Here is a 16,300-nt window from a genome sequence, read left to right on the forward strand (position 1 = left end):
ACGTCTAGACCCAAAATTGAACACAAGAAAACTAAAGTTCACTCTACGATTCATATTCACACCAGAACAAAAATTCTGGACAATGAGAATGGAACTTTTTTACATCCATATGTTTACTACCACAATTAAGTTGTCGCTAAGACTTACCTTACGTTATAACCAATTTCAAATATTCAGTTTTATATCTTTTGTAAAACTTTTTTTTATATTCCCCAAGAAACTCACATTTTGAACCTATAAATTTGAAATTCTCATAAAATTGTTTTGTAATTTTTCACTACTACTTATTTATGAATGGATGGTACTGCACTCTATCCTCCGAAGGCATTGAAAATGGCAAGGGAATTGATTGTTGAAGTACTACTAGGCCTTTTTGGCAAACTAAATTATGTTGATGATATTTATTGTCCAAGGAAAATGTGTCAATGTCCGTTTAGTAACAGCATATAATTCTCATTCACTTTGTAGGGCAAGACACATGAGTAGGTCGGTTTCAGTTTATGTCAAAGATGATATCTAGCTAATACAGGAACGCTAGCCATTATATTTTCTAGCTTAAAATTGTAGTTATGAGCCTCCTCAGCTGATTCAAGTATTTTCTTCAAATTTTTTTATCGCCGTTTTGCCAGACTCTTATTTCGCCTTTCTTGCGCAATGTTTGACCACTATCCCGACGTTGTCTGCGTATGTTCTATTCACATTTACCTTTTCCAGCAGGATATTAAAGGGTCCATTAAAATTGCTACACAATAGATAATTGCCTTGTTTCCAATATTATTTAATATTGAAAGACTCGAAAATGTTATTTCCTATTTTAACTGCTGCCTAATTGCCCTCAAATTAGTGGTGCATCTATATATATGCCCATATATGTTGTACCGCTTTTTCCATTGTTTCGGCCATATATTGCAATAATTGGCATTGGATCTGTCATATAATTGATTAAGTCAACCGGTTAATAGATATTATCATCTAATTTTTGCTTGCTGCACTGCCTGACTTGCAATGCGATTATTTATTTCAATTCCTTGGCATTCATTTGTTAATACTGTCTGTAGGTTTGTGTTCTTCCCTTCTGCAGCATTGCTACAATTCTGATCCATCCGTGTGTTGATGATTGGTATTAATTTTGCTGCAATTTAGCAATAGCTAGCGGTTTTTGTCAAGTCGCATCCAGCACGTGGCTTGACCTAGCGTTGGACACACCTTATACCGACATGTAGTCAATTCTCACAAAGTTTATCTCTGAAGTTACATTTATGGTGTGTGTTTTTTTGTTTTTCAAAACCAGCGGGTATTTGAGCTCATGATATTAGCAATTATCAGTTTTGTACACATTAATAGGGGCCAGCGATTAACTACTGCTCCGTCATAAATTTCGTTTGCAGCTAATCGAGATCAATTATCTGTGCTTTACCAAGCCTCACAAGAATCTCAGCATTACGACACCGGCATGTGGTTCTAATCGAGGAAGTACTTCAATATGTTTCTATGCCTTGAATTTTTAATGATGTCACTCGTTATCTTCTTGTTTTCCGGCTTCCACGACGCTTGCAGTCTTCTTCTGTTATTGTTTTGTTTCCACGAAGACTGTAAGCGTCCATCCATCACATACTTATTTCTAATTTTTAAGTTAAAATGTTTTAGGTCAGCGGCCATATGTTGTCTTTAGACGCCGGTGGAAATATTTTCAGTATTTTTAAACCCGTCTTCGTTTGCAGTGTAAGCGTAGAGAATACTTATGTTGGGTAAATCTGGAAACGTAGCATTTCATTGTCCCGTTTGCCATAAGCCCATGGTTAAAGGCCCCATTTTATGACAGAATGTTATTATTTCTTTCCTTAATTGTAAACTATGGTACCAAAACCGAATTTTCTGGCCAAAATTGATATTATTTTTAACCCTTTACTATATTTTAAATTTTATATTCCCTTTGAAAGACTTCGAAATATTCATCTTGGGACTTCTAAAGGATATATTTAATGATCCACTTAAGTTGATTAAAAAGTGTTCGCCTGTCTCTTCTTTTTTGAAATCAATTTTATCTAATCTTAAATAATGGATATTAGGTTGTAAAAAAATCATCAACCTAATATATTTTTATAAGGTTTTAAACCCATCATGCTCCCGAAATGTCTAAAGTTTGGTATATAGTCTTCGTTGGGTGTATTAAACAATGTCGTTCGTGAAGTTACGAAGTTTTTCGGCAATTCACACACACACGACCCAAACACAACGAAAGAGCTCACACAAGAAAGGAAATGTTTTAATTTGTTTTTGTTTTGCAGCATCAATGAACGCAAACAAACGAAACGATTCCCGTACCACTCACACAAAGTCTCAAACTTTTCATATTTTCTGAATCGTTTCGTTCTTAAAACAAAACAAAAGTGTTTTCAACTGAAGAATCGTTTCGTTCTTAAAACAAAACAAAAGTGTTTTCAACTGAAGAAGAACAAAACTGTACGATTGCTGAAATATACTTCGGCTATGATGTTCCTTGTTGTGTCATTTACGAACAAAACAAAGTGAATCGTTTGCAAACGTTTGTTGTGCGAAATAATAAATGACACATTCAGACACACACACACAGATTATGAAATTTCTTCATTAAATTCAATCGCAACTGAGTTTGTTTCGTCAGCTCTCCATTTAATCCAAGCTAAAATGTTTTTGCTTCATCAGCTAAAGGCGTTCTTATATTGTCTTCCCATCACCAGTTGAGATTTCGACAAGTACTCCAACAGCACTTCATTAGGAAATTTTCTTCTCGTAAGTTACCGTAAAAATGTTCCCAACTTTTTGTTGTATTTTTTATTTTATACAAAAATTTTGGAAACTGATGCACACTTTTTCTATCTTTGAAAAAATTCTGTATTCACCAAGCAACTGCTTGTAAAATGTATCGAACGAAGTGCCTTTTTCACGACTCCCTTGAACTTCATCCGGATGCAATTTAAGTGTGAGAAAAGGATGTCAATCGCTGTAAGGAATTGGAGTGCCTCTTTCACGACTCCGTTTGAACCGCATCAAAACATGCCGTGAGAGAACTAGTCTACATTGCACTACTTCCAATTTATTTTGCAGCGATTGTACGGTTTCGTTTTCTATGATTTGTTCTTCAGTTGAGAACTTTTCTCTTTTCATTTTGTTCGCACTCACGAATGTAAACAAAACGAAAATAAACAGCGAGTTCAGTCAACTTGGGTTATGTTTCGTTTTGTTTTTTTTTTTTTTCTAAAGAAAATACGAAACGATTGCAAACGTTTCATAAAGTTTACTTCCGTACACTGGGCAGCATGCTAACACACTGTCAAAAGTTGCCAATATTCAGAATTTTGTGTGCCCTCTTCTTGGTCGGCAGGGTATAGAATACCTAGTTTTAAAAGTAAATATCATTTTCGTAGGTGAAACAATATGTTTTGGAAGTTACCGGCGTAATTTTTAGGCGTTTGTGTGGTAGGTATCATAAGCGGTGGACCCAATTCTTCAAATGGAATATGTCAGTTAGTGTATGGCACGAATATGACTTGGACGGAGTTGTCATGCTTAATCCAACTTGGATCTTTATTTAAGTTTGAGAGAAATATTACGCTTTGTAGTGTTGCTTTCAGACCTTTATGACAGGAGAATTTAAAACATTATATCATTGTATACAGATTCCAAGTAGTATCTTCGGTAAATATTTAAAAACGTTTCTCTAACACTCCTTGAACTGCATTTAAGCGAAAAATTTGGAACGTTTGTGAGGAAGGTACACGAGGAGGAACTTGCTCGAAAAAATATACCATCGTAAAGTGCCAAACGATCCACGCCGTGTCCTTAAACTGCACGTTTGGAGTGGACTGATATGATTCATATCGTTTTGACAAAATATAACGAAGACAAATTTTGGACCAAATAGCTGGATCCATTCGAGAGTTATAGTACACGCCAGCCATCCAAACAGACATACCGACAAGGCTAAATCGGCTCAAAATTGTCTATAGCGGATTTTGTCCATATATATATGAGGCCCAAAACTATTATTTATCGTATCAAACAACGTACTTGCTACTGATTAAAAGCTCTGACTAATATCAGACCATCATCAAAATCCACCAATAATTTCGAGACGACCATATCAAAAGTGAGACTTGTAACGTGGTTACAAGGTTTCGATGGACTGACGACTCGTTAGCGTAGAGCTTAATGACCAATGATGCAAGTGAGAAATTAATTAAAATTAATATTAATAAAAATGATCTTTGCCCTAATATGGAAAAAAATAAAATCAGCTTGAGCCAGGCTGGGGTTTGAAGCCACGTCCTTGAAAAACACATGACAAAAAATGTTGTCACGGTGTGTTAGTGTCCAGAACCAAACTCATAACTTTCAAAGACTACGCTAAGCGTTTGTCACGAAAGCCATACAATGATTGAACAAATATTCAGGGACAAGTTAGATGATAGCGAAGCCCCTCCACAGCCGATATGTCTGAAGAGCCTCTACCAAAGTCTAAACATGTCACATAGTGGTGGTTGTGTGGGTTTGAATCTTCGGCTTTCCTTTTTCACTTGCATCATTGGTCATTAAAAGCTCGACTCTAACGAGAAATTAATTAAAATTAATATTAAAACTGATTTATGCCCTAATAGGCAAAATTTTTAAATAAGAAACTACAATTGGCTTGCGAAAATACCTTTGGTTTGAGTGGGTCTCTTCGTTTTATTGTTTTATGATGGTAAAAGTATTAAAAAGTGGGGTTTCTTAGATTTTCAAATTTAAATGGGCATAACTTGTTTTTTCACGACGGATTTCTATTGATGCTTCCTAAATTCCTTCCTTTTAAAGGGATGAGTAATATCGTTCAAACAAGCCATTATTTGTTTAAATCGTTTAACAAGTGGCTAAGTTATAGTTGAAGTGTGAAAAAACTCACAAAATGGGGAAAATGATTTTCCTCGTGCTCTAGGCTGCTAAGAAGGTACCACTGTGCAACATTTTTAAGGTAATCTTGTGCAAACAATTTGAGCTCAGGATTTTTTGAAAGTACAGACCTAAATGACAAATACTCTAGTTGGGTTTTGTTGTGTCAGATCCAGCTTCGATTTTCTGGCCCCATCTAAACATGGTTAAATATTGACTTTTTAAAGCAATTCTGGGATATATCTCTGAAACCTATGTGAATCTTCACCTGACCTCTGAAGAAAATTTGTAGATAAGGGCAAAAATAAAATATTTGGAGAAATAATTAACTCGAAATATAATATTTATTGTCTCAAATTTTATAAAATATCGAAAATTTCCATAATTTTTATATATTTCGCGCCATATTTACAAAACCAAAAATTTTTTCTGAATATTTTCTTTTGGAAAAATATTCGTTGGAATGTAATAAACAAATCATGCCATTGTTGTAAAATGCCTCTATCACGTTGTTTTCAGTATATTTTTTAACAACGATTTAATAAATATGTCAATAATGTGGTAAAATCCGAAATGCGAGAATAAACTGTTGGTGTGAACTGTGTTTAAAGTACGTGTTGTAAAAGATATGATGCAAAATACCGCTGATATCGATTTTGTTGTCTTAGATGGAGTTTTTCTTATGTGGTCTTTTCGAAAGATAAGTTCTACTAGTTTTTGGCTACAATATTGCCAAACACAGCAAGGCCAAATTACTAATCGTTTCTGAAATAAAGGCCCGATAAATGCAAAAAACTGTAGTTTTTGCCCGGTTTAGATGAGGTCATAAAATACGAACTGGATCCGACATGACAAAATCCTACTAGGGTTTTTGTAGTCTCAAAATGTACTTTCAAAAAATGCATACTAAAAGTTGTTTGCATTTTCAGTGTTGCATAGTGTACTAAACAGTAAAATTATTTATTTTCCCCAAAAAGAAAATTATATTAGCTTCCGAATACGGGACTAATGAAATTGGTTGAAAAATAGATTAGTTATGCAATTTTGTGCAGGCAGCATTTAAAACATTAGCATTAGCTGTACACTTCAACTGCTACACAATATTCACACACACGGCTAAATAAGCAACCGAACGCATATTTATTTTTGTACATTTTTGCTTATTTCGTTTTTTACGCCTAATCTTTTTTCGTTAGGCATAATCGACAACCATGCTACATATTTAGCAGTCGGCTGACCATTCGTCGCAGCGAATTAACAACCGAGTGTGTTTTTAGTGATTAGGGTTGCCAATGCAGTAATAAAAAGGTGTCATTTAATGTCAAAATGCCCCCATCATATGGTAGAACCTAAAGAATACTAATTATTATTGTTTAAAAATAAAAATATATATTTTGAAAGGCTTCACCAAAAATTCACATTTCCTTTAAACGAAAAAGTGGAATTAATTATATCGTGATTTTTAATGCATTACACTGGTAACCCTGATCTCAAAAACAATTATTTGCTGAAAACTTTGGCTAAGCCGTCGAAACATTGTTGCTTATTCTCTTTTCTGATATGTGTTGATCATGTGTTCTGCAAAATATGAGTATGCGTGTCTGATGCTATTTTATTATAGCAACAATATCAAATAGCATCAGCATCGCTAGCAATATTTTTTGTGAAATTTGTTGCTTCATGTTGCCGTTGCTCATTGTTGCTAAACATATTTCGAAAAAATTTTAGCAGGCAAAGCTGCAAATATTCGCTGCTTTTGCAAATATGGCGTTAGCATTTTAAACCCTGATTTTTTTGTGTTTTAACTTTTTGGTTTCTTATGCCAAGATCGAAAATAGACTTTATCGATCCATGTTTTGCTATAGCCACCATATAACGATACCACGCGACAGTTAGGGTTCCAAATGATCAATAGGTCCACGTTTTGTTATAGCCCCGTGTATATCGTATATACAGGGGTAGTGGTGTAGTGTATCCCATGGTCGGTCCCGTCACGACTACTTTAATTACAATATTGTTAAGGTAATGAACATTTACGAGTCTTCTTGCCTGTTTCACTAAGACGATTCGAATTCAAATTCGTTCGAACTACTACCAAACATTTGTTTTTACAGTGTTTATTTAAATTGCTTTGGTGTCCGTTTAGTTCAAATCTGGTAATTCATTTTTAACACAGTTGCAGTTGACCAATCGAACTGAAACTGCACACTTTTGAGATTTGGATGACAATACCTGAATATGGACCCATTTTTTACTATGGTCCATATGGGCCCCATATAGCGGTACCACCCGATTTCAGGTATTTTGAGGATTTTATCTTCATTTTGCCCGAATTAGCTGTCATTTGACATTTGGGATTTCCAATTTTCCCACCCAAAATTGTGAATATAGCGGTACCTGATTTCAAGGAATGTATCTTCATTTTTAACCCGAATAGGCTGTAATTTGGCATTTTGGGTTCCCAATGGTACCGAAACTTCCCCACCAAAAATTGTGGACATAGGTCCAGGTTTTGGTATAGCCCCCAAGTGTTTCAAGTGTTTTAAGGATTTTATCTTCATTTTTAGGCCGAATTGGTTGTACTTGGCATTTGTAGTCCCCAATGGTACAGAAACTTCTCCACTTCATTTGAAAAATATTTTATTTATTTTGAGTGTGTTATATTTCGACCTTTTTATTGTTAATCAAAAGAAGTAAGTAAGGCATCAAGCTCGAAAAGACACTTCTTTTGATTATTTTATTTATTTGTGTTTTCTAAAAAAATAGGAGTTGGTAGTAAATCGAACGAATTTGAATTCGAATCGTCTTAGAGAAACAGGTCATTAATAAAAATATGTTAAATCTTGCAGCTTTTAATTATAAGACAAGCTTCTTCGAGGGAAATAATTTTTGGGTATAACAAACTTTTGACCCAACCACAAATTAGAAAAATCTTAGCATATATTAGTTAGGTTATAATAATTTTGGCCAGATATTTCGTTGTGATACCAAAATTTGCAGCTTCCTTTCTATAACGCATCCTTTTACGTAAATCCGGCATTATGAAAAACGTTACCATTCTATTGAGCGCCCCATTGCAGATCTCGATCCTGCTTCTTCATTAAATGGTTTTCAAAAACCAATTTATAATGCTGGCACAACATAATTGTGTAGGGTAAAATAATTCTGGCTACATATTTCGCCATTTCCATAATATTCTCATAGTATGTAATTTCCGTTTATCAGCTTACTTATGTTAACGTGCATCTGCCTCTGCCAAATTTGTCACCGTTCCATTCAGAATATATATGTACACATTGTTGCTAATCGTGGAGTTGTAATGTTCTTTCTTTCTTCATAGTATGCTTCCCAAGAGCGATTTTGGTACCAACGTCTCCATCAATGTTTTTACGCTTCATATGGGCGAACAGGTTCTATGGTTACTTTAATTAGCTTTCGACTTGTAACACGATTTAGAGGTTGTTGTTCAGCTGACACCACGGGTAAGTCAGTGTCCCCAATCGAAAGAGGGATTAAGATAAGACCAAAGCTTTGTCAGAATAAAGCCAATTAGCGTCGTTGCTTGGTATCTGTAATCTCCCATGTTATCTAATGAATTGAGAATGTCGAAAACCCTAGCTGAATTATTTTCATATTTTATTTGTCACCTACATATGTCAGACGAGTGAGTCTGCGATACCCGCAGACCATTTTACAACAGTAAGGCTGCCAAAACAACAATATAGTGAACTGACAAAATGTTAAAAGAGCAATATAGACCAACCGAGGAAAAGGCAAATTCGTAAAATTGTAAGGAAACTTTAAAGGATATAAAACAGTAATAACCTTATTATTGCTGATATTTAATGATTTATGATTTCTCCTAACACTTACACACGATTTTAATTCTCTCTTTCTCGATTTGAAAACATTTCACTTAGCAAACAAAAACCATTTGAAGTTTTTGCTTAGAAAAAAATTTTGAAGCATTTTCTTTGAAACAATAACAATTTTGAACTAGTTTCTAATAGATTTTGTTAAGCAGATGTTTTTGTTAGTTTTACACACAGACAAACATATAAACAAAAATGTACACAGCTATATTTTATCAAATAATTTTTTGTTTTAAGTTAAATTTAAGCAAGCCAATTCCAGCAGATTAATTATTTTGTTAGTTCTGTTTTTGTTTTTCGTTATATTTTTTTGAGTTATTACGAATTAGTAGAAAAAAATGCCGCAAATTGTGGCGTTTTAATCTCACCTGATTTTTATCAATTTCACCATCTTGTAATTCAGCTTCACCTTGCTCTTGGAATGTAATGATAATCAAGGCCACGAATATGTTTACAAAGAAGAATGGAAATACGATAAAATAAACGATATAAAATATGGACATTTCAATCCGGAAATTTTGTATTGGACCCCTATCTTCGTAAGTGGCAGCCATGGAGTGTTGCAGTACTCTAAATTATTGAGTTATAACAATAACAAGTAATTTGTTTGGTGATTAGAATAATTTCGTAAATATTTGTTGTTGTTTTTGTTGGTTTTTTTTAAAGTAATCTTAAAATAACTTTTAGTTTTGGTGTAAGAAAAACTTAACTAAAAAAAAGTTGTTGTATTTACAAGAAAAACAAAATTAAGTCGTAACTCTAAGTGCAAGAATAGAAAAACGTTTAGCTTACTGTGGCCATCCTTCGCCGGTTTGTACTGCGAATAGTGTAAGCATTGCCGCAGCAACATTGTCATAGTGAAAACTTTGCGGCTTCCAAATTCGAACCTCTTGTCTTGGCAGTAGTTCTCCTTCTTCGAATTTAAAATACGAACCCCTGTTGTGATTTTAACCACAACGACGACGAAGACACACGGCAACGATGATGGTGAGGGACAAATTTCAAGGATCAAGATGAAATTTTTGATTTGTTTGGTGTTGGTTGTTGGGCAAGGTGGTGGTGGTAGTGGTGAATTTATATTTGAAGTAAATTGTTGATTTTTATATTTGTTTTTGTTTTTTGTAATATATATTTAATTTAAACCAAAAAAAATATTAAAATAATTGTTAAAAAATGAAAATATAATTAAAATAAAAATAAAGAACCAAAAAAGGAAACAAAAAATAAAGTTAAGGTTTAAAATGCAATGCTACAACTACTTAAAGCTTATGAAGGCATGATATTGCAGAACTTGTTGTTATGAATTATGGTTAAATGTAAAATGATATTTTTGCTTTTGCATTATTTTGTTGGAGCAGGGGTTTGTGAAGGAAGCTTTTATGAGTTTTTTGTTTTGCATGTCAAGTTTTGTTTTGTTCTTTACACAAATTAGGCGTAAAGAAATAGTAAATGTTACAAAATCGTTACTACGTTTATAAAAAAGCAAGTAGAAAGAAGCGGAGTGATTTTGTTTATTTTGGTGATTTTTGTTTTTTAGAAGCAGAATCGCATGTTTAGATTGATTTGTTTTCGAATGACAGCTTTTGAGAATTTGTGTGTTTTTTTTAATTTTTCTTGTTGGTATATGTTATTTGCTTTTCAGTTAGGCGTTTCATTGTTATGTTATTTATTTTCTTTTATTGTTGTTGTATTGTTCTTTCTTCTCGTTTTTTCTTTCGAATATTGTGAGCATTCTTTCTTAAGATGTGTAGTTTTTTTGGTTATTTTTTTTTTTCTTTTGGAAATACTTAAAATATATAGTTGAAATAATAGATTTTTTACTTTCAACAAAAAGCTTTTTCACAAATGATACAGTGTTATTTTAAAAACCTGGAAAAATCCTTGGAGTGTTCTTCCTAAACAAAAACTCTCAGAACCAAAATGATGGAGTGTTTAAGCATATTTCTCTAATACAATGTTTCAATAGATACATTTCTATTCAGAATCTCGCTGGAGACATTATTAATAACAGCTTTCTTTGAAACTTCATTTTGAAAATGAAGGCTTCGAATAAATTCCTGCCAATTCTGAGTATAGTTCACCAATATATAGATTGTATGTATCAGGTGATATTTTCTTCTTCAAGCTCAAAATTCGATTATTTTAGATCATTCTTTCCTGTTCAGGTCCGTAAATAACAAACCTTTCAAATTTCCTTGAGTTTTGTACAATATGTTATTTCCAGAACTGAGCTGGGAGAAACGTTAAAAATAATTTAATTTTTTGTAAATTTCAGTTTGAAGAACCGTCTTAGAATCTTTTTATATTCTAGAAAGTTGTTTATTGAAATCATAGGTACATTTCTGTAGTTGACTGTATCCTTAATTTTTGGGCGGTTCGGTATCTGTGGACCGGAATCGGAGAAAAAAGTATAAAAATCGAATATTTTCAAAAGTTTTTTGGCTATTTTCACATTTAAGAACCGGTCTTGTACATTTCGTATGCTCCAGAAAGTTGTTTGCTGATATCTTTGCTACATTATTGTGGTCCACTGTTTTCTTGACTTTTGAACGGTTTAGTATCTGTGGAGCAGGGACCGAGAAAAGAGGATAACATCGCATTTGATTTGCTATTTTGACCATTACGAACAGTTTCTACATAGTTCGTATGTTCTAGAAAGTTATTTACTAAGATCTAAGGTAAATTTTTCTAGTTGTTTGTTTGCTTCAATTTTAATCGGTTTGATATCTGTAGACTAAAATCCGAGAAAAAATTAAAAGGTAAATTTGATCTTGACGATTTTGTCCTTGAAGGTGAGGTTGAATGGATTTTATGTGTTAACAATTATTATTCTTTAAGACGAGAGCTACAACGTTTCTTCTACGAGTAAACCCAAATTCTTCGCGTTTTAGAAGATATGTGCCTGACAAAATGATCTCTTTTGACATCAAGGCCTCAGGTCTTTGGAGGCCCATAACCGCGAAAGTTGAAGTGATAGGGAAAAACGCCGGGACACGTATCTTCTTATTTTTGGTCTTCTATCACGATGCATTTTCAGAATATGGTCAATAAGCCATGACTCAAAAAATGACACACAGTGTTATTATATGTTGCATTTATATTTAAAATATTTAAAAATACGAATTCTATAACCAACCACTTTGTTTTTCGACAACAAACTAAAATGAAATCAACCCCTTGCTGTTAGATTCATTCAAAAGGTTGTTGTAGTGCGAAGGGAAATTTGCTTCCGACATTTCGCTTCGAATTCGTACCGAAATCGTAAGAAAAACATTGGTATATTCGAAGGGAAATTTACTTCCAACATTCTCTCCGAAATCGAAACGAAATTGTTAAGATGTGTCGGACATCCGACATTTGGTTGTTTGTGTGTAAAACTAATGGTAGTTGTTGTTGTGTCTCCTACGTAAGCAGCAATGGCTTGGCCATCAAGGGTATAAAGGTGAACAAATCAGTAAACACCCCAAATTCTTGCAGCAACTGTCCAACATTCTTTAAGATAATTTCTTCTACCTCGGGATCATCATCTGCATAATGCTACATTAGACTGAGAAAGCAGTTCCTAATTTAAAAAAATCTCATCATGCAAAGATCTGTCTTTTTAAGCAGTGCCGAACAGCCATTTGTCGCTGGTTACGAAGATTTTCGGCAATTCACACACATACGAGCCGAACGCAAAGAAAGAGCGTTCAAGAGGGAGCAAATGTTTTGATTTGTTTTTGTTTTGTAGCTTGCGTGCATACAATCTTGCTAACACACTGTCATAAACTGACTATCCAGCTAACAATTTTTTCCGAGGGCTCTGATGTCAGATTTTTTCTGAGATTTTCTGAATTTTTTTAGAAATATTGCCGATTTCTCTAATATTTTCCTAGAATTTTGACCGATTTTCTATATGTTTATTTTAAGAATCTCTGCACATTTTCTAAAGAATCTTAAGAATCGTCATTCCGAATTCGTTCCGATTTCTAATGGATTTTCTAAGGGAATTTTTTTTCGGTTGATGTCGAAGAACAAATTGACTGGTCATAAAATTCGCATATACAATTTTAAAATTTTTTAATATAAATGCAACATATAATAATTCAAGCTAGTGTTGATAGCTTCAACATGCTTCTGCACATTGTTCTAATGTTAATCATAAAATGATAACAACAGGCACAATCATTATAAAGTTTGAAATTAGAATTTCCTTAGAAAATTCTTTCCGAATTCGGTGACAACGTCCATACAACTTTCGTAATTTAGATTTTTTGAAGAAAATCGGTCCGAATTCGGAAAGAAATTCTGGAAAAATAAGGAGAAAAGTTTAGATTTTCTGAAAAAAATCGGAAGAAATTCTTGGGCGCTGACGCCTTTGATATTGACACCACTGTTTAAGCAGGAATGTCAACAGTTTCAAGGTAAAAATCGCTTCAGACCTATGGTGCGTATGTGGCTGTAGCGATTTTTACCTCGGGACAGTTGACATCCCTGCTTCGTACACTGTAAGTGAGAGAGAGAAGCAAATGCAAAGAATTCCATCTCTGATTTAAAGATACCGATAACACTCATCAAAAACGTTGTTTTAAAACGAGCTAATGATATAACTTTTGTCGTGGAAAATTGAATAAATCGAAGTTAACCTTTGGTTATAGGGAATATCGAAAATATTTTTTTGGGTCCGTTGTGGATTAACTCCCTAACGTTTATTAGTCGACTTAATGTTTGAGAACATTGAAGATTTATTTTTAACTGATTTGTCAAAATCGAATGCACCAAAATTTGACTTTGTACTTCGAAAATTCTGGAAGTTACCTATTGCTTACGTATCCCTAATACGAGCGTACTGAAAGGAAAGGTCAACCAGAAGACCGAAGCCCTTAAATGTTTATCCTGAGTTGGACTGCCAAAACGAACGTTCTATCATATCCACTCGAGATGTTTGGTTCTCAAAGAAAATAGTTCAATTTGATTAATTCAAAAGAGTGTAGGAACTAGGTCGGCCGATGTAGCCCATCTTAGCTCACTGAACTAAGACCTAATCTAGTTAAGCATTTGATTGAAGACAAAAATTGACATTATCATGTAAAAGAATAAGTGGGATACAGTAGAATTCTGGCTAGAGTTGTCTAGTTTTCGAAGAAAATAGTTCAATTGAACGATTAATTGAAAAAATCGTATTAATTCGTTCAGAAGATCAGTGAATGAACGAAGAGAAACAAATTCACAGTGCACAAATCATTGCCTGTAGCTCAAATCTATTTGAAATCTTATTGAAATTGCCGCTGATGATGGTGAATCCTTGTGAGTGGTGAATCAAATCAGAATCAAATTCAGTGGTGAATCAAATTCTCCAGAATAAAGTAACAAATGAACCGGAAGGTTTATGATTAATATTAAACTGAACTGCTCAACCTCTAATCTAACCGGAATCGGACCAAAGCACTTAGTGCATACCTATTTCGAACACATTCACTTACTTGAAGTAACTGCATTGCGTAAGGTTGTATAAAATTATTTTCTGTTGGACCGTATTTGCCAATTGACCTTCCACAAAGCATTGATTTCGAAAAATTGAAGATTATAAGTTTATTGGGAAAGTGAAAACTTATAAACCTCTCGAAGCTGTTTGCAAAAATGATACATAATGAATCTCTCAGAGCCGGAGATTTCATTCTATTTCATTTTCATTTCAAAAGCAAACAAAAATAGTGAAGTATGACCAAATCACATGTTTCCGTCTTGAAACAGCAAAAGCAACATGTATTCATCTCTGGAAACAAATGCTAGTGCAATAGATACCTTGAGTTGGAGTCTCTGGTATGGCAAAATCACATGTTTCCGCCATAGAATACACCTGTCTAAAGAATGGAAGGAAGGCATCATGTATATAGCGACAGCTTCGTAATTGTATGGATCTATCGAAGCAACAGTCATATAGAGCAAGCACTTCTCAGAGCAGGAGATTTCATTTGATCCTCCTCGAAGTGTATAAATCAGCAAAGGTAAGGTGTATCCATCTTATGAAAGAGATGCTGTAAGCCACATTTGTGAAGGTCAAATGGGATCCATTGTGGTTGGCACCATGGTCCAATGGAAACCTTGAGTTAGTGTATGGCAACATCACATGTTTCCGCCGTAAAATACACCTCTCCAAAAATAGTGTCGTGCTATGTTTGACACTCAAGGAAGGCAACATGTGTACAGCAACATATGTACATCAACATGTTTACGGGCAACTAAGCAACATTTATAAATGTTTGAAAGCAAAGATTCCCTTTTTGACGCTCCGTAAATATATTTATTTCAGAATTGAAGATTGTAAGCGAAACTTATAAAGGAAGGAGGCGAAATGACCTCGAAGCAAGTATTACCACCTGACTCATCGAAAAAAACATATTGCAGTGTTACAGCTTTTTAGTGGCAGTTGTTATAGAGGGTAGGCAAAATGTATAGAAGTCTTAAAGAGCAAGTAGCCGATAGGCTTTTAAGATTTGGACATTTTAAGTGATATTGAGAATATTTGTGAAGAATAGTGTATAGGCAACATGTATATATCGCTTGCATCTGAGCAACATATGATTGATGTACTTAAGAGGATGTAGGAAACAGAAATTGAAGTTACGAGTTGTTTCTAGGGATAAATAGATATTGAAATATTAGGGGTGTCTTTTTACTTACTAAATGTTGCTGAAACATTTTTTTCAGCAACTTTTCTTTTATACAACTGTCAAAATCTGCAACACTAGTAATAATTATTACTAATTATCACGTAAAAAGACACAGCTATTATGTTAGGTTTCGGCAACCACTACAAAAGTATCGATGCTTTGAAACAGAAGTTACTCCGAAAACAATATGTATTTCTAAATTTGACATCATAAGTGACATTTATAAATTAAGGACGTGGATAGATCTCCCAGAGAACAAGATGCCAATTGGCTATCCGGAAAAAGAAATATTCGAGGTCTGTACGAAAACTATCTGGCCTAGGCAACACCGCGTGTTGCCAGGAGTCATTTGACAGTTTTTAGCTTATACGCACTCAGGGCAGTTTGTCATACGACCTTGTGTTGTGTTGTTTACAGTGACTTGAAAAAATCACTTAGCAAAAAAAATATGGATTTCACTTGTGCACATTTTCGTCCCATAATTTTTTCATAAATTTCGACGTGGATAATCACGGCAAGAGTCCATTGATCAAATTAAATCTGTGTACGTCTATAAAGGGCCATCCTATAGCACTATGAAAAACTGGTTTAATGACTTCAATCGTGACCGGCACTCGTTAAAAAACGAAGGTCGTGAGGGCGGTCCAAAAACGGCCGTTATGCCGGAAAAAATAGAGCGCCGCGTGAACGGATAATGCAAGATCGCCATGTTAAATAGTGACATCTTTGGACATTTTTTCCACCAACTAACATTTGATATTGCATGAACACCTGACCGCAAAAATTGATTTTTCTCGTTATATCCAGCAAAATTGAACAATCGCTAAGAAAAGGCTCTTGGGGATTGGTGCAAAGAAATTGTGAATA

At 34.1% G+C, this 16,300-nt stretch overlaps 1 protein-coding gene across 1 annotated transcript in view; it reads right to left on the reverse strand.

The window, feature by feature from the left end:
- The window catches only part of cac (calcium voltage-gated channel subunit cacophony), a 541,297-nt gene that overhangs the window by 165,591 nt on the left and 359,406 nt on the right, over positions 1-16,300 (reverse strand). The window contains exons 16-17 of the mRNA XM_073975285.1: positions 9,573-9,716; positions 9,149-9,350 (exon numbers count right to left, since the gene is read on the reverse strand). Of these exons, the coding sequence (XP_073831386.1) occupies positions 9,149-9,350; positions 9,573-9,716 (346 nt within the window). The remainder of the gene's footprint in view (positions 1-9,148; positions 9,351-9,572; positions 9,717-16,300) is intronic.

Source organism: Musca autumnalis, unplaced genomic scaffold (genome assembly GCF_047663935.1).
Source record: "Musca autumnalis isolate F117 unplaced genomic scaffold, ASM4766393v1 scaffold_3, whole genome shotgun sequence".
Classification (NCBI taxonomy): domain Eukaryota; kingdom Metazoa; phylum Arthropoda; class Insecta; order Diptera; family Muscidae; genus Musca; species Musca autumnalis.